Raw genomic sequence first — 22741 nt, 5'->3', positions numbered from 1 at the left:
ACAGTAAAGCACAAGCAGCACTAAGATGCCAATTTCAAATCTTTTAATTTCTCTCTTTTTAGTTTCTGTGGGGTCTCCTTGATGCTGCTAGGATATTTCTGGTCTCCACAATATTTACAGCTCATTGTAGGGTTTCCTCACCACCACTGTAGTTGAATTGTGAGGCTCTGTCTCATATGATATTTTTAATCCTGTTTAGATATTGTCACCTTTTTCCAGAATGATGTGCTGAGCAATGACTTGACTTCTCCTTTTTGAAACAGTCCAGTGCACTGTTGGAAAACCACCTGAAAAACAAGACTGAAATCTTTTCTCATTGAAGGTAGTGAGAGCTTCACTGTTGACCTCAATGATGCCAAGAATTTACCTCCAGAATACAGACTTTGGGGAGCAAAATCAAGTTTTCCTTCTGGAAGCTGGACCATTGACAATGCCAGGACTGTGAAGCCAACAGATCAGACCCTTAAAAACAAAGTGGATGAGAAAGCAGAGAATAAGCTGGGGGTGACTTTAGCTTGTCATCCCCTTGCTGGGTGGTCTGCCTCAGTCTCAGGGCAGAACAGCAGTCCAGAAGGGCATGAAGGATGCTGGAATGACCTATTGCTGTGAGTTTAGCTGAGTTGCAAACAGAAAACACTGACCAAAAACCTGTCGAAGGTAATTAGTGTTCTGAGACAGGATTTAATTTCATTTGATCCATCCCCAGCTGGAGACTGTTCCTCAAAACTCAAATTTAAGCCAAGTGCTCCAAATGCCCCAGTCTGCTCCCTCCAAGCCATGTGCACATGTATATATAGGCCCCTGCACAGAGAAAATCGTGCCTGTACATGGTATTTTGTTAGTCTTCATTGCTCTGCTTCCAAATTTAACCAGAAGTAGAAGGGCTGAAATAACATAAGAAAGGCTGGACATATGATATTTCCTGCTGCTCAGCTAAATACAAGAATTGCCAAAAATCTTCCAAGGTAGCTTGTTTCTTTTACATTTTTCTCCCAGTTCTGCAGACTTGAGAAGGTCAATTACTTTAGAGAAGGATTTGGCTTTGGCAACACTTATGGAAAGCGAAGCAGAATTATGACCTTTTGGAGGTTTGCCCATCGCTGTCCCATCTTGTCCTTTAAGAACTAAAGGCTGAATTTTCACAGCTACAGTCTTCGGTTTAATAGGTGTGAATTTGTTTCTGTGCACTTCTAAGACACCATGAGCATCTGTGTGAGAATTTTCTTTTAGATGTCTATTTATTTGTGCTCACAGATCAAGTGATCACTGGTATTTGTAGAGCAGAAACACAGGCTCAGGTATTTCCAGGAGGAAAATCATACCAAAACAAATGAAATTGGATTCTAACCGAGCAGAATAATAAAGCTCTAAAATTATATACTTAGGTTAGTATGTGGTGACTCCAGCCTATCTGGAATGCATGCTATAATAGTTGTATCATGTTAGAGAGGCAGGTTTTTTTCAGCAGGACGTTTCCTAGAAAGCAGAAATATCTCTGTGGTTTGTGTATGGGTTTGGAACTTGTGTGCAAGTATGGAGCAGGGAATTTGAGGCATGAAATAGTCAGGATTAGTGAAGGCCCAGATCCCTTTCATAAATGACAGCAGAAAACAGGCACGAGCAGCTCCCTTCTCCCCACTGCTGTTGCAGCCTCCTCCTCTGTGGATTGTTTTGGAGTCAGTTCTTTGAAGGTTGATAAATGCCTCAGTTGTTTCTATTAGTACAGGAAAGATGCAGTAATATGGGAAAGCCAGATGCAATATTTGAGTCTGGATAAGATCTAAGATATTTTTACAATAAGATATTTAATTTTTGCAGAGGCAAAACCCTTGCAGGATATAAATCAGTGTAAATGCACTGGAACTACTCAGTTTTGCACTCACAAAGTGTCTGCCCAAGAATGTTCTCAAAATCCAATTAAATAACTAGAACTGTTTCATGTGGAAATGCCCCTCAATTACAAAGACAAGTCTAAGCTATCATGATGTGATTTTTACAGTCTCCTCGCAGGGTGCCCTAGTTTGCATTCATGGAATTTTTTGTTTTTGTTTTGTTTCTGTAATAATGTGGATGTTGGCCATCTGTCTGATCCTGGAAAGGTTGTAAGGTTGTCCCTGCTCCCCAGGTTCTCTTCCCACTCCCTCATTGATCATAATGTTTGATTTAGGTGCCACTAGATTTCCTCCTTTGTTCTCCAGCCCTAACCTCCCCCCTGCAAACACACATGCATTGTGCAATGGTGTAAAAGCTCTCCTGGCTGCAGCTGGGAGTAGTAACTGCTCAGCTGGTTCCAGCACTGCCCTAAAGCTGCTGTAAAGGTCAGAGACAAGGGAATTCTAAAAAGCAAAACAAGCTGTGTTGTTGTCCCCCCTTTAATCCTGGCTGTGTGTTTTGATCAGCACCACAAGCCATCTCATATGCAGAGCTCTGCTTCTCCCAGCCCTGTGTTTGTGGCCGTCCAGGGCAGCGTGTCGGGCATTTTTCCAGCCCCACTCCGGGCTCGGGCGCTGCCGCAGCTGATTGACTTGCACTGCTTGTCAGACACAAAGCACATTTTGAAAGGAAATGCCATATTGAACTCCCCGTGAGCTGATGGGTATTGTGCACGGTCATCTGATGGCACAGATGTGCCCCTAATAATCCTTCCAGGAGAATATTTCCTCCTGGGATGCTCTGGCCATCTGATCTGCTCTGAGGTATGCTGACCTATCTTGACCCAGTTTATGATCAATTCTCTCTGCTGTTTTCTAAAAGGAGCCCAGAAATATCACTTTATCATTTAGATTGCCTGGAAGCTGTGGTACTTACGTGTCTGTTCTTTCCACAGAAGATACTCTGTGGTTGCTCTCAAGCATTAACTCTTACAAAGGGGAGGAAAGCCACCCTGTGTGAGCAAGAGTAAATTTCTCTGTAGAGCTTTGATAGCTAATCAGTGCTTGGCAAACAGTGCAGGGAGGAAGAGAAGATGTGGAAGCAGAGGTGACTTTTGTTCCACCAAACGTTGCTGGGTACCTTCATCTGTGTGAGTCCAGTGACCCTTTTGCTGCTGTGCCTTTATCTTAATGTCCTTTTTCTCAGGTTTGTGTGTGCTGTGCATGTGTCTGTGAAGGATGGATGGTTTCCATGCATTCCTCCTGATGTGTATCCATGTGTTTTGCAACACCTGCTTTTCAAGTGGGAATGGTGTTAATGCTGGGTTTCTCTGGAGGTGAATCAGCTGCCTTGGGTACAATGGGAGGGTTAATTTGTAATCTGGTTCTGCTGAGCAGTGAGCACAGATAAGCTTGGGAGTTCAGAGGTGTGTGAGGATCCCTTTCAACCAAACCAACAAACTTACTGAGGGCTTTCCACTCCTCATATTTGAAGGATATCTGGGTTTTCATAAACACTAAACTCAACTTTTTAATAAGCAGGCTACAATAGAGTGTCTAAAATTGGCAGCCAAAAATCTGAATTCTTGTCTGAATCAATCTGGATGCAAAGTCTCCCATATTTGTGACATACAGCAGTGATTCCCTGATGGAACATCAGACTTTGACTTTAAGTAGGAGCCAAGAGAAGCCTGTCCCTACTATCTTCACTGTTGCTGTGCTTGTGTGTGTTAAAATCCTCTCTAATAACATGGACACATACTGGTTTCTCCAAGCTTCATCCAAAAATATTCAGTTGTTTCTAAGAACAAGGCAGGAGAAATAAATAGTTTTGTAGATATTGCAATATCCTTACCCTTGTCTGGAATGTTCCCGTGATCCCAGACTTCATAGCGGGGACTGAAGTTTGACCCTTGCAAAGGATGTGCATTTTTCTGTCCATCTAAAAGGCCGCCTAAAGCTGGTTATTAGATCATAAACAGTTTATTCACCAAGCACCAGTCTCCACTGCTCCTGCAGCTTTATTGTGAAATGCTTAAGGAGATCTAGATAAGGGGCAAACCTTCCCACTAACCCTTGTTTATGCTGAGGCTGTAGATGAAGGAGCCCTTGGAAAAGTCATACCCAGCCCAGGGCTGGCCCTGTCATAACCCTGCGAGGACTCAGCTCCTCCTCTGCCCTGTGGTTACAGTGCTGTGTGTTCACTTACACCTCAAAACCCTCACAATCTGTAATTTCTCACTAAGCCCAGCCTACCAGATGTATTTGCAGTAAGCTCTTCTATACTGTTAGCGGGTGTATTCCCACAATAGGCTCAGTGGAGTGTCACTAACATGATTGCCCATGCCAGTGGCTGCTCTCTTGCAGCCCACATGATTTTGTTATCAAAAGGGAAGGATTGATGTAATGTTCATAACTAACCAGCCTCTATAAATTCATGTCTTGCTGTTCTAGTCATTCTCACCTCCCTGTTTTCAGACTTCAAGGTATCTCACTGAGCAAATGAGTGACTGGGAATTTGAGAAACAGTACAGAATATATGCTTAATTTGATGCTAAATTACACTGATATAAAGATTTTGATATTAAAGAGCCTTGGGCTAAATTCTCAATGTTAATTAGGCATGGCTGTATTAGACTCTGTATTCTACACGATGAAGTTCTTGTCTTTCAAGTCAGAACAAAAAGATCTCTGTCCTTCTGTCTCAGATCTGAATCCTCTGGCATAGCTTGTAAATGATAATATCTGGTGTGAATTCAGCTAGATTGACAGCAGCAGCAAACATCTCCTTTTTGCTCTTTAAGTAGTACATTGCCACCTGAGCAAGCCTCAGGTGGTTTTCTTGAACCGCTCCTTGTCTCAGGGGGTGACCTCAGGAGGCCTCTTAGCTGTGTTGGAAATGGTATAGACAGAGACGTTGCCTTAAGTACTCTGGACTTTGAATTATTTAACTATTGTGGAAGGAAGCGGGGGCTGGGGGAAGCACGGCAAAGGAAAGGAGAGACTATTTCTCCCCTTTGTAAAACTATATTGGGTTCAACGTCATACGATGAAATATCCAGTGCAGAACTCAAGAACTGCTCCAGTGGATCTTCACTGACTTATCCAATTGCATGGAACATGGGGATACTTAACCCAAATCTGTCGGTTTTAATTATTTTCCTCTGGACAGATAAAAGCTTTCTATAGGTTCCTGTAGAATATTTGCTCTTTCAAGCGTTCTTCTGCGCTTTGATACTAAACGATTAAAGCATGCTAAAGAAAAAAACAGCCCCAACCTTTAGCTCCCTGTTCTTGGGCCCCCTGACTGCAGCTTTGATTGTTGACCTAAATTCCCCTTTCATAACTGAGTCCTGTCACCTCTGGTTGGAGTCTCCCAGCAAAACAGGCACAGCCAACTTTCAGAAGTGCAGGGCACTGTTTTCCATTCTGCCTTGTGCAGCTCTGATGGCTCCCCAGCACCTGATGTGTTCAAAGTCAAACTGACCTCCCTCTTCCCCTTCCCCCACCTCACCCTCCTGGAAATGAAACCGTAACAAGGGGGTTTTTTTTAGTTTTACTTTTCCCCTCCCCCTTCTCCCTCCCCCCACTTCCCATTGCTCAGCAAAGTGAGGAAACTTTTCCTGCACAAAGAATGAAATTCTTCGTTCATTCTATAGCTGCGTTCGTTGCTGCAAAGATTGCTGTTATCCAGACATAAGAAATGGCACTGAAGTGAGGAAGGGAGGCCCTGGAGTATGTTATTTATAACATTACAGTGGGTTACAGCAGCTTGCATGGGCTACTCCAGCCTCTCTTCTGTCCAACTCTGCCCACAGAGGGCTACTTCTGGCTCCAGCAGCCTCCAGCTGTGAGTTCCTGTTCCTCTGCTCCTATCCCAGTTACAGCAATGCCTCCTGTCCTCACCCAGGACTGTGTCCCACAAGTTCAGCAGCTGACATTCTGTGCTGTGTTCATGCTGCCAAACCCTGCCCAGTGCTCAGGGCCCACATGAGGATGTGGCTCTATTTCAGTCCCCAGAAAAGTCCTGAAAACAAAGTGGGTCATAAAAGCTGGCATTGGTTTGGGGGTCCTGAAAAAGGTCAGATGGACAGTGATGATGGAGCTGTTGTGGGTCAGTAACCAGAGAAGTGAGATTTCACTTGTAAAAAAAAAAGAGGGAGACTGTATTGTTGTATTTCTCATTTTCCATGTTTGGCTTTTGGCTGTGGGCAGCTGCAGTTCAGTTTTCCAGCTTTCCCCACTCTTTTGGTGCCTAGGAATTTACTTTTCCTATAGGGGACAAACATCATGGACTCGAAGAAGCCTCGTGGGCCATTGAAGTCTGTCTCTGGCCAAGCATAAAGGAAGGTGGCATCTTCCTCTGTTCGTGCACTTCTCCAGAGTCCTCTGAGAAGTGACTCACTCCTTTGTGGGGAAGGGAAGCTACCAGTGCCTCTTGCTGGAAAGCTGAATTAGCACCTCTTCCTTTTTTTTGAAATTAAATATAAAATTCCGTTTCAATCCCTTGGGCTTCAGGAACAAGAGCTTTACAAGGGAAAAATCATTCAGGCTAAGCAGTAAGAAGGGCTGTCAGTGTTCTCCTCAGCTGGAGCTCCATCCCTTTCTAGCAACTCAGGGCAAGCAGAAGTGAAGAAAACTGTTTGCTGCTGTATGAAACTTGTACATATTTTTTTAATCTAAGTGCTGTGGGGAAAACAAACATCAGTTTTATTTCACACCATTTCTTGGCTCAGAAACTTCAGGCACATTCGCCAAATTGTGGTTTTACAGTCATTGGCTTGAGTCTCATTTACCATGAGGCCTCTTTGGTTGGTAAAGAGATATTAAGTAGCTAAAAATGTCCTTTACCACATCATTGTAAAGAATTCTCAGTGTAAATGAGAATCTAAACTCTGTATATTTTTCATGTAAATGTTCGTTGTGGTCACAGCTGACTTGAAATTTGGAGTGTCAACCATTATGTGGCGTGGTTTTGCTCAAAACCAACCTCGTTTGGGGTAAAAGAGGCCTCTTCTTGTTTAAAATGTTCTTAATTATGTCTGAGAAATAACTCATGGCTATGGAACCTTTTACTAAATTGAAATAAATTGTGAAAACATCAAATTATTCAGTTTTCAGAAGTTCTGGCAATTATTTCACATGTCCCTCTACCAATGGCTTTGCCCTTATTAGTTGTCATAGAAGAAGCAATAAATTCTTTCATTATGACATCCAGTGTCCCAGCTGAAATTAGTTTCATTGTGCAGGGGACAAAACGGAAAAGTGACACTCCCTTAGCCAGAGGATCCTCAGTCCAACACCAAAAGTAAAATGAAGGATTGGGAAAATAGGTGAAGCATTCAAGCAAAAGAGGGTCATAAAGAACTGGTACGACTTGCAAGGGAGTTGGGTTTCTTATCCCAGCACAAGGGAGTGTGGGTTTCTTGTCCCTTTTTTTACATTTTTTCCTTTCTTTTAAGGATAAAACAACTCTTGCTGCTGAAAGGCTCATGCTCAATCCATCTTTTCATCAAGAGTTGGATGTCTGCAATAGTAAAAGTTTGAGAAAAGAATACTGTACGTGGCATAAGGATTGGGTAATGACCTTTGCCCTAAACTAGAAAATGCATGGAACTGGAATAGTAGAGTGTTTTAGTTGAGCAGCTTTCATACTGGTTTGTTCAGTGGTGTCCCTATTGTCACTGGATTTTTTCTTTTTCTGCCCTCCTTTGGCTCCCTGTAAATCTTGAATTGATGGCAGCTGTTTGAGCCCAACTCAAGACACATTGCATCACATCAGGGTTTAAAGGCTCAAAGGCAAGGGAGGATTGCTACAGTTCTGTAGTATTCCTCCAGCAGCTCCTCATGCTCAGCTGAGGCCAATCACCAGCATCATGCAGCACTTCAGAGAGAGGAAGATGTTCTTTAAATGCTGGCTGGGAAACTGGATTTCCCTCCCACAGTAATTTATTAGTTCTTTGGGGGAATACTTCTAGCCCCGGTCAATGTAAAGGGCAAAAACTCTTGACCCTTAAAGACTGTATGGTGGACTTCCCTGGAACTGGAGACCTGTTCCAGGACTTCCAGCTGTCCATCCAAGCGTGGGGATCTTGGATGCCTGAAGAAACAGGTGGAGCAGCTTCTGTGTGCGCAGTTGCTTTGTGATCCACAGACCTGGAGGATTTGGTCACCGGATGGCAAAGGAGACTGGAGATGGTGGGCATTGTGGCAGGGATGAGTTGTCCTTCTGTGCCTCAGTCAAAACAGCCCAGGGAGTCCCTGGGGTTCCCCTGGCCATATTGAAGACATGCAGAGTCTCAGAGGGATTCACTGGGACAAGCCCATTTCTGCATCACTTTTTCTTCTCTCACCATGTTGGCATTTCTTGGCAGGCAGAAACTCTCTTACAAAATGCCTGATCGGCTCTAATGGTCTCATTACAATAAGCTGAGATTTTTATGACTTATTTGGGAGAGGGACTTGTCTTGCCAGCTGCCTTCTTATTCATTGCAGTATTATCCACCCACTATTGTTGGACAATACCTTCATTTGAAATTCATAAAAATACAGACTTTTATAGGCTCTCATCCATCTGAAAATGAATGCTTTGTAAAAGTATTTATTCCATAAAGAAAAAAAACCTTAAAAACACTTCAAAAACAGACTCCAGAAGGTTATTGGTAGCTTTGGCTCTCATATCACAAGTTCCTCGGGTAAATATCCATCCCAGCAAATGTCATTTTTTTTAGCACATTTGTTTTTTCCTTGCCTGGTTCTCCTCCTCTCCTTTCTCGTGATCAGATGTAGCAGTATAAACCAGAAGCTGGTCTTGAAAAGGTTTTGAACCGAGTGCGCCCTACAGATGAATAAACACATTACCTTCCGAACCCTGGGATCTCTCTTCCAAAGGAAACAGGAAAAGGGGGAGCTCAGAGTCCCTAGCAAAATACCAGCATGCAGAAAAAAGGCCCATTTAAATGTTTTTAACTTTCCCATCAGAAGAGTTTTTTTACAGGGGGAGGAGGTGGAGAGGGGCAGGGTGTGAGGAGAAGGGGGGAAGGTGGATGCTGGGAGAGGGGAGGAAAAATACAGTGAATGCTCCTGTAACCTTTGCTCTGTTGATACTAGACAAGACTGCACTGTTAATGAGTGATTGTTAACAGATGGCTCTTGAGCAACTTAGTCAGAAGCAGAAGATGTTATTTGGTTGTAGTGAGGGGAGGGTGAGGGTGCAGGGGTGAGGTAAGGGGATATTTAGTCTTTTCACAAGGACTGAACTGTCAGAGATTTATGATTTTCCTTTAGGCTTTTGGAAGTGGAGGCTCTGGGGAAGGATTGTTTTCTATGTGCTGATAGTAGAAAGGCCATTTGGTGCTGAAAGCTGCAATGATTTTGTTTTTGGTTGAGGGGTGTCCCTGCAGCCCTTGGCCTTTGAGAACTGAAGGATGGAAATGTCTGCCTTTAACTCACCAAGCCTTGTGTCTCAAAGTGGGGAAGAGTGGGCTCTGTCCACTGCTTGGAACTGTCTGAGGGCTGGTTGAGAGAGCTCCAAGTATGGATCCACACTTTGGCTGGGAGAGAAATCATTCCACAGTGCAATGAGTTCTTAGGAAGTGTGCCTGTGAGGGGGCAGGAAGCTTTCTGAATGTCCTTTTTCTGTGGATGTCCATCTGCATGTATTTCTTGTCCTTTCCCAGTGTGGTGTATAACAGCCTATGCCATGTGCTTGCTGGTTTTTGTTGGGTATGACTTTGAAAGCAGCCCGAACACGTCCCGTTCACTCTGTAGGATTTGTGTGCTTGAACTTATCAAGATGATGCTGCTTATCAAGATGCAGCTGCTCAGTGTTTCTCAAAGTGTGCAGAATTTAGATTTTGTCTTTATTTCCGTTCTGGACCTTATTAGATACAGGGTTCAGGGGTATGAGGGATGAGTGACATCAACAGGGATTGGTTCTCAAGACTGCTTTTGTTTTCAGCCACTGAGGAGTGGCTTGAGGGAAGGGAAGAACCAGATGCACAGTCCAACATCTTGCTGATAGGAATTTGCAGAAAAGTTCCAGGCTTTGGTCAGGAAAAGGGAATCCCATTTGTACACGCCACTGGCAAATCTTTACCTTTAATAGGAAGTCATGACACGACCTCCCACAATGGTGCACTAGGTGATTTAAAGTCTTCTTTGTGCACTAACTGTCTAGCAGATGTAGGTGAGTGTGTGTATATACATTTAGAGAGATATATTTACACAATTTAAAGACTAATGCCTTCATTCTGTCATCCTTATTTATTCATATTTCTCTTTTGGGGGCACATAGGACTGTATGACAAATGTTCTTACACCTCCCGTGACCGAGGCTGGGTCTTGGGGATTAACACCGTCAGTGACCAGGGGAACAGAGACCCCCGCTATTTCTTCTCGCTGAAGACAGACCGTGCTCGCAAAGTCACCACCATTGCAGCACATCGCAGCTACCTCCCCAACCAGTGGGTGCACCTGGCTGCCACCTACGATGGGCGCCTCATGAGACTCTACGTGAACGGTGCCCAGGTGGCCACAAGCGGAGAGCAAGTGGGAAGCATCTTCAGTCTGCTGACCTTGAAGTGCAAGGTGCTCATGCTGGGAGGAAATGCCCTGAACCAGAACTATCGGGGTTACGTGGAGCACTTCAGCCTCTGGAGGACAGCCCGGTCTCAAAAGGAGATCTTGTTGGACATGGAGCAGGCGATTCACAGGCAAGACACGTCCCTACCTCAGCTCGTTCTTCAAGACAGTTTACTGAATGTGAAAAGCACCTGGTCTCCCATGAAGGATGGCAGCAGCCCTCAGACCAAGTTCAGCTACCACCACGGCTATTTGCTCGACACCAGCCTGGACCCTCCTCTCTGTGGACAGACAGTGTGTGACAACAGGGACGTCATTGCCAGCTACAACAAACTGCCCAGGTTCCGCCGCAACAAAACCGTGCGCTACCGTGTGGTGAACCTGTACGACGACAAACATCAGAACCCCACTGTCAGCCAGCAGCAGATCGAGTTCCAGCATCAGCACCTGAATGAGGCTTTCAGCCGCTACAACATCACCTGGGAGCTGGAGGTGCTGGAGGTGAAGAACTCCTCCCTTCGCCACCGGCTCATCCTGGCCAACTGCGACATCAGCAAGATTGGGGATGAGAACTGTGACCCCGAGTGCAACCACACCCTGACGGGGTACGACGGCGGGGACTGCCGGCACGTCCGCCACACGTTCTTCAACAAGAAGAAGCAGAACGGGGTGTGTGACATGGATTGTAATTACGAGAGGTACAACTTCGATGGGGGGGAGTGCTGCAACCCAGAGATAACAGAAGTCACCAAGACCTGCTTTGACCCATATTCTCCTTACAGGTAGGCAATTTCTTTTTATGATCATATTGCTGAATATCTGTCTAGGTATCGATCATCCTGCTGGCTGTTGAACCCTTTTGTTGTTGCTATTACGGGCTTTGGAGTTTAATGAATTTATTTTTTTCTCAGTATTTGGCTCACATTGCAGTTCTTCAAATGCAATCTCAGCAATGGTCTGAGCAGTGTCTTACCCCTGAACTGGTAATCTCCAGCCAGGCTAAAGAAAATCTGTGCTAAAGACTGAAGCAGCCAATTTTGAGAGACCCATCAGTTGTTGGCTGTGAGCAGCATATTGTAACAGCGCACAGTTTATTTTAACTCCAGACTCTGAGGAGTGGGGATTGGATGTCAGAGAAAGCTCATGTGTATTTGCAGAGGGAAAAGGCCCTCGGGCATGAAACAGAACATGAATACTCTTAGGTAGACTTTAACTCTGTAGCACTTCTTTGAAGGTAGGAAGGTAATTCCATACTCTCACTGCTGTGTACAGCTCTCTGTAGGCACTGCTGGGGAGGGGCAGCTGAGTCTGGGGGTTGTGAGGAGGGAAGTGGCAACCAGGTTCCTGTGGCACACACTGAGTGGGTAACGAAACTCTTCTGTGCCTCTTTCCACATATAAACGTAAACAGGGTAATGCCACTTCATTGCAAGGCAACTTTCTGTGGGTGGATGTGAGCTTATAAAGTTCTCAGCTCCTCAGCTAAGGCTTGCTTGGGCTGCAGTTTGAGGAGTGATGTCCTTGAATAACTCGCATCAGGTGGGTACCATGTACCTACAATTACTTCAAATTCAGGCAAATTAAACATAGTTTAAGTAATAAAGTGTTTGTTGTGGATGAGTTAGAAATACAAGCACAAGAAAAGATGAAGGTTAAAGCTGGAATTCTTTTGTCTGCATTCCATGTTACAGCTTTTTTAGGAATTCACGGAGCCATAGAGGGGAAACTTCTCATTGGTCAGAACAACCAACACTAAAGTTCAGGTTAAGAAGGAAAGTATGAGTTCTTCAGGAGTCCCTTCCACTGCAGCAATGCAGGCTATATTTATAGCTTCCTTAATAGAGAGAAGTTTTTAAACAACATTATCAGCTCTACTGGAGCTTTAAATACACATAATTAAGTTGGAAAGAAAAGCCAATTTTTTTTTACTTCAGTGAGGTTGTTGTTTAAAAAATCCTTCTAGCTCAGTTTGACTTCAGTTAGTTACCAGTGAACAAAGCTCAAATGAGAAAATACTTTAAATATTAATGCTTGAAAACATTGAAAGGAAAAATACCAATTTTTAATACTGTTCAAGTGGAGAGGAACTCAACTAAGCAAATATCATCAAAGGCATAATGCAAATTGGATTGTTTTAACACTGTAGTTCTGAGAACTCGAGGTGTTAGTTATAGCAACTACTACAATTTTTAGGAAAAAATACATTATTTTTAATCTGATAGTACCCTTTTATCACTTGTTCTGTGACCAGCATAATGCCCGTATAAAATGAAACAAGAAAAGCCTTGTAAATTATAGTTCACAGACTTAAGGCTGTGTCTTAATGTTATTCTGAGGTACAGAAATGTTTCTATTTCAAATGAAGCCTTTTTGCTGCACAGACTGTGCTTGCACAAGCCCAAGCAAGACACTAAGTTGCAAAATTTGAAGTCACCTTAGCACCGTGGAGTTCCTCTTCATGCACAGTTTTATGTTCCTTTTGGAGACAATCTCCTGGCTGAGCTGGTCTGGAGGATTTATATCTCATGGCCTTGAGCTCACAGATCTTCTACAAGTTCATTTTGACTTGAGAAAAACCTCCTCTTGACCTGAAATAGCAAGGGAGGCCTGAAGATCCTCTTCCACAGCCTAGAGCCTCAGAAAATCCAGAGATGCTCCAAAGATTTTTTTATTATTATTATTTTTTTGAATAGATAGATTCAATTTATTTATCTTCACACAGACATTGTAATGTAGCATTGATCATTAGCAATGAAACCACAGAGCGCAGGAGGAGAAATTCCATCTCTCTGGAGCCTTTATTTGGTGGCTGATGTGCTTTGGCTGAGCTCAAGCTCACCCCTATGATGGGTGTTTGTACTCAGTAAGGCAAAATAGAGCAGTTAGGTCTGTGGACTTATCACTGGAGTTTGTAAGCCTGACTTACACTGCTTTGGGTATTTAGGTTAACAAATCACAGCTTTAGGGCAGTGATTTTGGCAGCAAAGCTTTTACTGACTACAAGGGTGAAGATTCAAACCCTGTGTTTGACTTTGGTATGGCTGTCAGCATCATTCCCTGAGAGGGAGATTTCCATGTCAATTAGTGACAATGTCAAAACCTGGTTGGCACCGTCTGGGCCCATTTTGCATCCCCAGCCCCTCTTGTCATTGCTTTCATTGGCCAAGAGTCCTCAGTCCCCTCTAGTGCAGGCCTTGTGCCACAGCAGTGAAGGCATTGCAGCCATGGAGAGCTCACATCTCATTTCAATTATTTTATCTGCCAAGTTCAGTCCAATGAAGTCCAGTAAAGTCCTCACTTCAATCCAGTGAGGAAAGGGAGGGAAGAAAGAAAGGTGAAATGGTACCAATAAAAAGTTTCCTGAACTTTTTTTGTAAAGACTTTTCAGAGTCTTCCTTAGTACTGGACTTGGTTCCTTCCACACCCTCAGTGTCAGCAATTGCAGCCAGCTGTTCACCAAGCAGAGCTTATTCGTTAAATATTTCTGTCCTCTGGAACCAACCAAAAAGTGCTAATGCTTGATTAATGCTGTAGTAAACAGGAACCCTCTACAGTGCCTCTTTATCCCCAAAGGATGATGTATCTGTTCCCAGCCACTTTCCTTCTGCTGATTGTGAGTCCCAGTCCCAGAAGCTCCATCCTGGGGCAGCGTTGCTCTGAGGCTTGATACAAAAACCACTTTGGGTGCTTTGTGAATAAATGATACCACTGGAACAATTCAAAGACACCTCTGATCTGTGTTACAATTTTCTTGTGATCCTTTTGGGCACCTTGGACAAAGGGCTCAGGTACTTTGATGGTGTCATTCAGTTGCTGTGGTGGTGCAACTGTAGTGGCTTCAGAGCTGATCCCAGCAGCACCGCTGGTTGGTTCCTCTTCTGTTTCCTGCCTGTCTTTGTGGCACCTCTCCAAAAACATTTAAGTCCAAAAAGCTGATGTTCTGTGCCATAGTGAGGCGGCAGAGATTTAAGTGCATTTAAGTTTGTCAGAGGGACAGCACTGAGAATGGAGACTCTGCTCTCAGAGCTGCTCAGCAGAAAAACCGTAAACATTGTGGTACCAGCTAGATCATCTCTCCTCTTTTTTAATAGCCTGCAGGGAAAAAACAGAGGACTGGTTATCATTAGCCACACAGCAGGCTTTATCCAAGAATATCTGTCTCACTTCTTTTTATTAATTTCATGAGAGTGGGACAAAATGTATTTTGTCCGAGCAGAAGGTTTACAAATATTTTTCTGCTTTTTTGCAATTCCGGGAAATTAGAACATACTAAGATCATACAAGCTGGCCCAATACAAAGGGAAGGAGCAAGGATAAACACTCTTGCCAGAAAGACTCATTCTTTGTGTTATTTGTTGTATTGCTGGTTACAAAACAGGGAAGACTTTGAGCTCATGACACCTACCATGGCTGCTTTTCAAAGAACTTGAAAGAAGCAGCAAGGGATCATAGGAAATCATGCTCGGTAAACGCCATTTGATGTGGTGAGTTCTTGCACCATCCTATGGTTAACTGAGATGTTCCTCTTATGTAATATTGGGCTTGCACATCAGGCTTCACCACAGGATTTCATGGACAGATAAGGAAGCATTCCCCTCAGTGCCTTCTTAGGAAAACGCTGATGAAATTCCTGAAGCAGTAAAAGTATTGGAGTCTCTTCAAACTCCGTTGATCCATATGGCCTCCCAAATACATGCTGGAAATCCCCCCAGAACAGCTGACCTGGTGATAGACTTTCTCAACATCCACATGTGCCCCAAAGGCTGCCACAGCCATTCATTTCTGCCTAAATGAGGGGCAGGATGAGCTGTACAAGCTCTGGTCCTTTTGCAGCAAACTCATGTTGGCACCAAACCATAGAGTCATAGAGTCAGAGAACGATTTGGGTTGGAAGGAACCTTAAAGATCATCCAGTTCCAACCCTCTCTGAGAGCTGGAGCCCAGTGCCCTGCTGATGCCACCCTCTTGTGTGTCCTTTTCCAGCACTTGTATTGCACAGTTTGGCTCTGTTCAGACCATGTCACATCGTCTCGCTCAGGATTAAGGGCACTGGCACATTCCAGGCATACATAAATTAAACTCAAAATACATGTCTGACACAGTTGTAGGAATTTCCATAGTGGTTTTGAGCAGCAGTGGGTGTGACAGAGCTGTGTATGAGCACACTGGGCTGTGGCTTGTGGGCCAAAGCAGTAGCATCAGGAGGAGGAGGAGGAGGTGGTGGCTAATGCATAGCCCAGAGCAGCCTCAGACAGGTGACTGAGGTGAACTTCAGGGCTCTTCCATGGAGTATCAGATCAACCTCTTTTCCTTCTCTTCTGCTGGAAATCTCTTCATGAGGCATACATGAAAAATATGGTCAGCTTACCCTGGAGGAGGGAGGCACACTGAATGCCCTTTTCCAGGACCTAGAGTTGTAAGAAACACTCCTTGATTCCTAATAAAGGACTAATTTCCACTTAATCCTAAACACTAAAAAGAACAGAAGAAATTCATCAAAGCTCTTCAGTTCCGGGAGCTTGAGAACTTAATCCCCTGCCTCGAAGAGACCATTGTGCAGCTCTTGACATCAAGGATTCCTGCATTCACACAGGTATCAGACAGACATATAGCAAATACACGAGGTTTTGTCTAGGGATTCAGTGTTAAGTGTCCAGTTCTTTAATTAGCAGCTCCAGGGCTGTTTAGAAGGAGAAGAGTAACGCTGTCGAGGACGGAGCTGCTGTATCTTGGTAGTTGTCACCCAAAAGCTGAGTCCCAACAGGAAATCCTCTGTTCTCTCTGTTTATTCTGTCCTCTGTTCCAGATGTCAGGGATGTTAATCAGTGGGGAGGAGTTGCATCTGTTCCCATGCTAGCAACTGACATTTATAAGTCTAGTATTGAATTCTGATACAGACAGGACTTCAGTGCTAAAGAAACTATTTCTATACGATTGCACACCCTAGAAACAGTAGGAGTTTGCTCAATTTAGCTTGACCCACAGTCAACTTTTCCAACAGCTTTTTTCAAGAGACATTTTTTCCCCAAGACTCATAGAACTCATGGTTCCTTTCATGGATGTTATCCATTAAGGAAAAAGATCACTGTCTGGTCAAACTGCAGGACGGTTGGGATGAAGGGGGCCTATAAAATCTATGGAGTAAACTAACAGAGATCATTAAGGATCCTTGTGGGAGACAACAGATTAAAGTATTATTATGCCCCCAGTGCTGATGCAGACCCATTCATCTCTGAAACCTCACGTGGAAGATTTGCAAGTGCAGAGTCTGCAGATTTGACAGGGATTGAATTTTCCCCTTGCTGCTGGGCAGCACCACATCCTCTAGGACCAGCTTCCCCATGGATGCTTTCCAGCAACACCTTACCAGCCTCTGGTTAAGCAAAGGAGGTGGAGCTCATCCTGTCCCTCAGTCTGCAATGTGGCCATGTATATGAGCTGGTTTGTTCTCTTTACTGATCAATTAAAATTGTACCTCTCTCACACAGACCCACAGTTTGATCATGTCCAACAGGCCTTTCTCAAGTGCTGTAGGGCCTTGCATTAATCCCCCTGGTTTTCTCCCACAGCCATTTGTGTACAACCTCTCTTCAGCTGTGGTTGTGGGGTGACCTTTGTGTTTTTAATTAACAGTGGCTGAACCTCCTGTGTAAATTCAGGAGGATGCTGCTTTCACACTGAAAAAGATGCTCACTGTGGCAAGCTTAACCAGCTTCAACACTTACATTTGCCATTCCCATCCTATCCCTCAGGCTTCTTTTCTGACAGGGATTTAGGTCCAATTCTTGCAAGCAAGAGCTGCCCCTTGGGGAAATACAGAGCAGCCACCTCCACCATGTTCCATTTACAGCACCCGTGAACAGGGTGCATTTGACTTTGCCTCTCTCGTGGATTGCTGGATTGGGCAAACAGTACTCCAGTTGGGCTGTTTTTGCAGGGGGCTGGGGAAACTGAGTGGATGTCTTGGTTTATCTTCCCTTAACTGAATTAATTATCCCCCAAACACCCCAGGATCAGGACAGTGTGGAGCTGTCCCATCACTTTTGTACCTGCCCACCACTAAGACACGCTTGTGCAGAGTGACTGGTGATCAATTGCACGCTACATGTGATGTCTTCTCCATTAGATGCCCATCAAGACACCCACTGGAATCATCATATACTCCCAAAACTTTCTTTGTGGGTGATTCTAGAAGGATGGAGGGGCTACAGAGAGATTCGGATCATAATTTCTGTAGAGCTCTGGGGAGATGCAGTGATGCAGAGCCTCAAACAGACCTGTCAGGGCTACTGAGATATGCAGGAGCCACTTCAATATTTGCAACGTGTTCGTAGCTGCTGTGCTGTAAAAAAGCGTGATGCTGATAGCCACAGTCATGTTTCCTCCCTTAGAGCCAGATCCATTGAGAAGTAGGATGGATCTATCCCCACCCCACAACGCGGCAGAGTGTTTAGACCAGGAATACAAACCACTGCTGTCAGAAGCAATTCCGTGATTGCTCCATCGTAGCCCTGGCTGGTGCAGAGTTCCAGGACCCACATACTGTGGAGAAAGATTAGGAGCACGTGCTCTGCTGGGGTCAATGAAATCCTGTCCTTCTGTTTGGTTCGGAGTAGATTTGCAATTTTGAAGTTTCTCAGAGTAACTCAACTGAAACTACCTAGTTTGCATGTAATTTTAGCACTCCAAATTACCATAAATTTGCAAGAAGTTGTTTTCAGGTTCATTAATAATGGATGGGTGGCTACACCATCAGAGAGCTCGCTCTCAGCTTCCAAAAGGATCAGGGTGAGCTGCGCTGAGGAAACTTCTTGGAGTACTTAAATGCTTGGGGTATGAAACTCTAATAAACCTCCAAAAAGTCAGGAAATTTGGAGTGAAGGCTGAAACTCCATACCTAGTGCACCCTACTGGGTCTTTGTATTTCAGAACACGTTACGTTTGTTCACTGAAATATCTCCAGTATGGAACTCTTTAGGGTGGAGTTTCACCTTTAACTCTAAATTTCCTGGCATGTGTGAGTTTGAAGTACACGCTTAACTTTTCCCCAGTGCTGTTTTTCATTTTTAATTTCCTTTCTCTTTTAAAGGAGGGACCCTACTTGAAGGACCCCTACTAAAAAGGGACCCCACTGAAACCAAAATTAGAGGGTTTGGCCTAATTTGATCTTTCTGAAATTCTTCAGGAGAACCAGCTTCAGCAATTTTTTTTCTACCGTTGTTTTAAAGACTCTTGTGACCAATCCACCCCAGTGAAAAAGATCAATAAAATCCTCACCCTGCAGACCAATTATTTTAGAAGGTACCCAGATGTTTGAGTAGTATATAAGAAACCTTGGAAACACAGAACATCTCCTCTAAATTGCAGTTAAAGGTCTGGCCATGGTCATTGATAGGGGTGAGCTGCTTGTTGTGAAATGCACTATTTCCATTAATTCAGTCACTGCAGAAGCAGCCCATGTTTGCTGTTGACACTTGGGTTACATCAGTGATGGTAAAAGAGTGGAAACAGCAGTGGTTTGGAATGAGAGCAGTGGCAATTACCTGCAATGCTTTTAAAAATAATTTTGGCCCTAGATGTTGAAAAGATGTGTCATCACTGATTTGTGTGAGGGAAGCTTCAGCAGGCTTGAGTTACAAGGCTTTGGAGAATAAAATTCTTTCTGCTGTCTCAAAATGCATCTTTGGAGCTACACTGCCAGTAGATAATACAGAATAAATTTGCTTCTCGTGCTATAACCTTGTTGTGTCAATAAATTGAGGACTTCAGCGAGAAGCTGTGGCAGTCAGTTCTCCCAGCTCAGGAATCTCTTGGTTCAAATCACTCCCATCAGCTTTGCAAGGAGAATTTATCCTAGCGAGATGTCTACAGGGAAACTGGAAAAGTGCTGAAGTTATGTGGCATTGAGCTTGTGAGTTCCTTCTGCCCAGGCCAGGTGTGCTGGGAGTGTGGAGAGCCCCAGCCTGGCTCCCCTTCCCTTCCTTTCCCTACTCATCCTTGTGATGGCTGTGGCATTGTACATTTTGCATGGGTAACCCTGAAACTCAGCAGTTCTTGAGGATTTTCAAGAACTTTAGTTGATGCAAATGAAAATTCAAGTTGAAGTCCAGGGACAATTCCTGTGACAGGAAGTCAGGTCCTTTGTCACCCATGGGCCACTCCACGCTGGGACTGGTGCCCTGCAGCACCACAGAGGAGGAGCAATTCCCTGTATCCTTTGCTAAGCTATTTCTCTTTCCAACACATAAAAGCACTTTGTCACTTCACCAGGAGAGGAGATTCCTCTCCTTTCACCCTCTCCAGTATGGCCCCATCAACATCCTTGTGTTGTATTTCCAGCCTCGACTTTGTAATACAGATCACAGCTGCTTGGTTTGAATTTCCCCTGAGTTACCCAGGATGCTGCTGAAAGCACAGGAAGAGCAGAAATGCTTTAATCAGTTAAATCAATCAAACAAAAAAAAGGTAGACTAGACCTTAAAATTTACCCTGCGACCTTTGCTACTCGCTGCGATGACGTCTTTGTCCTATTTCTTTAAGTGCAGTATTTTATTGGGACTTGGCAGAAGGGTGAAGCGAGGAAGACACGGGAGGGGGTTTGCTGAGTTAAAAAAGGAAAAAGAAAATGTCAGTGAGAAAATGGAAATACCCTGATGTTCTCCAGCCTAGTGCTGGAGCCAGCCTCTCTCTCCCTCTTGCAGGGAAGGGGCTCCTTTTCCATTAGCTTTCCATGGCCATATTTAATCGGTTTGCTCTGACACAGAGCCAAGAAAGGGCTTTGCTGTGTGATGCTGGGTCCTGTGTGTGTTCAGGCATCCACAGCTGCTCCCTAGCAAGGGCTGGCTTTTGACTACTGAGGTATTTTTTTATAGCCACAGAGGGCAACTATTAATAGATGAGATTTACCAAAACACAGAACTACACAGCGTGGTGTGGAGGGGAAGAGGGAAACCTGTGGGATTTATGTCAGGAAAATTCCATGTTGAAACTATGCTGGAAGACGAAGTAAAAATGAATATGCCAAGAAGGGGATTTAATCTATTACTTGGGCCATGCCAGCATTTCTCCTCCACTAAAGATCTGCCCCATCACATGAAACATGCTGCTGAATTACTTCTTCAGCATTAAACAGCACAAAGTGTACGAAGGATGAAAATAAGACACATAGACATGAAATACCAGCTTTTCCGAGATGTGATTAAATACCAAAAGGAAGTGGAGGCATTCCTGACCCTGAAGACATTTCATTTTGATCAGTCGTGGGATTAGGGTTAAAATGTGAAGAATTCCACCTTGTGTGGATGGAAGGAGCTGATCAGGAGTTTGCCTCTCTGTTTATTGACTCATTTCTAATTTCCATGATACAATGTAATGAGACCGGTGGCCTTGTCAGAATCACAAATTATATTCATGTATCGAAGACGACAAGTTTGGGAGCATTGAGCAGAAAGGAGTGAGGCAATTAAAGTTGCTTTTCAAGTCAGAACTCAGACATTGATTAAATGTCATAAAACCCAGATGATATCAATTAATAGACTCATCACTGTAATCATCTGCACATTTTTTGTGCACCTTCCAAAGGCACGATGGGGAGTTATATTCCCAGGCCAAGAAAAGATCCACTGGCTGTCGGGAGAGTGTGGGTATCAAAATCCCCTTTACACTTTGAAAAGCTTTGCTCTAAGTTGCTTTGTGTTTCCTTAATTACTTGATCCAGGTTTTTTAATTGAAAAAGAGACAGGGAGAGATTAACTGGTGAAAAATTTCAAGTAAATAGAGAAATGTGCTACACTCATTTAGAGAATGTGGGTAGACATCAGAAAAGGCAGAGCTTAGTTTGGTTCACGTGAGTGTGAGAGAGAATGGAAATATTTCCAAATTATCTGAACTGCTTAGGTTTGCACAACTGGCTGAGAACAATTACAAAACAACATTTTTCTGTGATCTCCTGTTTTCCACAAGCTTGATGATGCTCTATTCCTGTCCTCAATCCCAGAAAATGGATCTGGAGGCAAACACAGGCATGCCTGAGAAATAGTCATAATTGCATAAACTTATATTATTCAAAACACCTGAATATGTTCGGGCTTGGCATTTCTGGTTAAGGGGTTTTATTTTGCCTTCATGCTGATTCTTCCCAAAATGTGAGGTGTCACTGCTGCTGCACTGAGAGCTGAGGATGAGCATTGGCTATTTGTAGTTGTTGCTCAGTTCCTTAGGGAACGGTTCCTGCCCTCTGTTCACTGCAGGTACAGACATGATTGAGAGAGTTAAATCTTAAAGTCTTTATAATTGCTGGGATAAGGTAGATCCTTCCACTAGGATTTAGAACACCAAGTTTAGAGCCTGAAAACAGGAATCTAAATTCATTCACAGTTTGCATCAGGCTTCCCCATCACACTGTGTATCTTAAGAATCACTCAACATTTCCTATTTTTAAGTGCATAATGTTGTTCCAAATGGATGTTATGCTTTCTGCCTGGACAAAGCTGCATATCCCAAGCTCTTTGAAGTCCACAGAAAGATTGAAGTCCCAAAGACCTTGGTCTTTGGCTTGGATCTCCCCATCCAGAGCACAAATGAGATTTGGAGCCTTCCTGAGACAAAGGGCGATAGCTCAGAGGAAAGCTCCTACAAAACAGCACTGCACTGGAGTAAGCAGGAGAAATGTTCTGGGTAAGGATTGATGGCAACACTTCACAGCATTATGAAAATCACTTCCCTTTTGCCTCCAGCATTTTTACCACGACTGTGTCAGTGCCAAAACCCAGAACACACTCACTAATTCCTCCAGAATTGATCGGTCATGATAAACTTCCAAACACAGAGTAAAATGCTTCCGTCAGACACATCAGAGTGTTTCTCCCAGTTTGCCTGGAGAAATCTGTGCTTTTTGATTTCTCTCCCTGCATCCAATTTGATTCAGAAAAGGGCTGGAAGTTCCTGGCTCCCTCCTCATACACTCAGAATTCTCCTGACAGATTTACTTCTGGGGGTAGATTTATTCTCGTGTTTGTGCTATAAAATGTCCTATTTATAAAGGGTGATTAGACACTGGAATGAGCTGCCCAGGGAGGTGGTGGAGTCACCACGCCTGGAGGTGTTTAAGGGAAGACTGAAGGTGGAATTTAGGGCCATGGTGTAGTTGGCAAGGTGGCGTTGGGTCATAGGTTGGACTTGATGATCTCAGAGGTCTTTTCCAGCTTAATTGACTCTGATTTTGTCTTAATTCCAGCTCAAACCTTTAACTATTCTCATCTTGATCAGACACGAAGTTCTTTTTATATC

General features: G+C 43.9%; 1 protein-coding gene across 1 annotated transcript in view; it reads left to right on the top strand.

Moving 5' to 3' along the window:
- The window catches only part of PAPPA (pappalysin 1), a 180306-nt gene that overhangs the window by 16490 nt on the left and 141075 nt on the right, over positions 1-22741 (top strand). Inside the window, exon 2 of the mRNA XM_010397645.4 lies at positions 10168-11236. Coding sequence (XP_010395947.2) covers positions 10168-11236 — 1069 coding nt within the window. The remainder of the gene's footprint in view (positions 1-10167; positions 11237-22741) is intronic.

Source organism: Corvus cornix, chromosome 17 (assembly GCF_000738735.6).
Source record: "Corvus cornix cornix isolate S_Up_H32 chromosome 17, ASM73873v5, whole genome shotgun sequence".
NCBI classification, from domain to species: domain Eukaryota; kingdom Metazoa; phylum Chordata; class Aves; order Passeriformes; family Corvidae; genus Corvus; species Corvus cornix.
The sequence above is the reverse complement of the archived record's forward strand: the minus strand, read 5'-3'. Positions and strand labels throughout refer to the sequence as shown.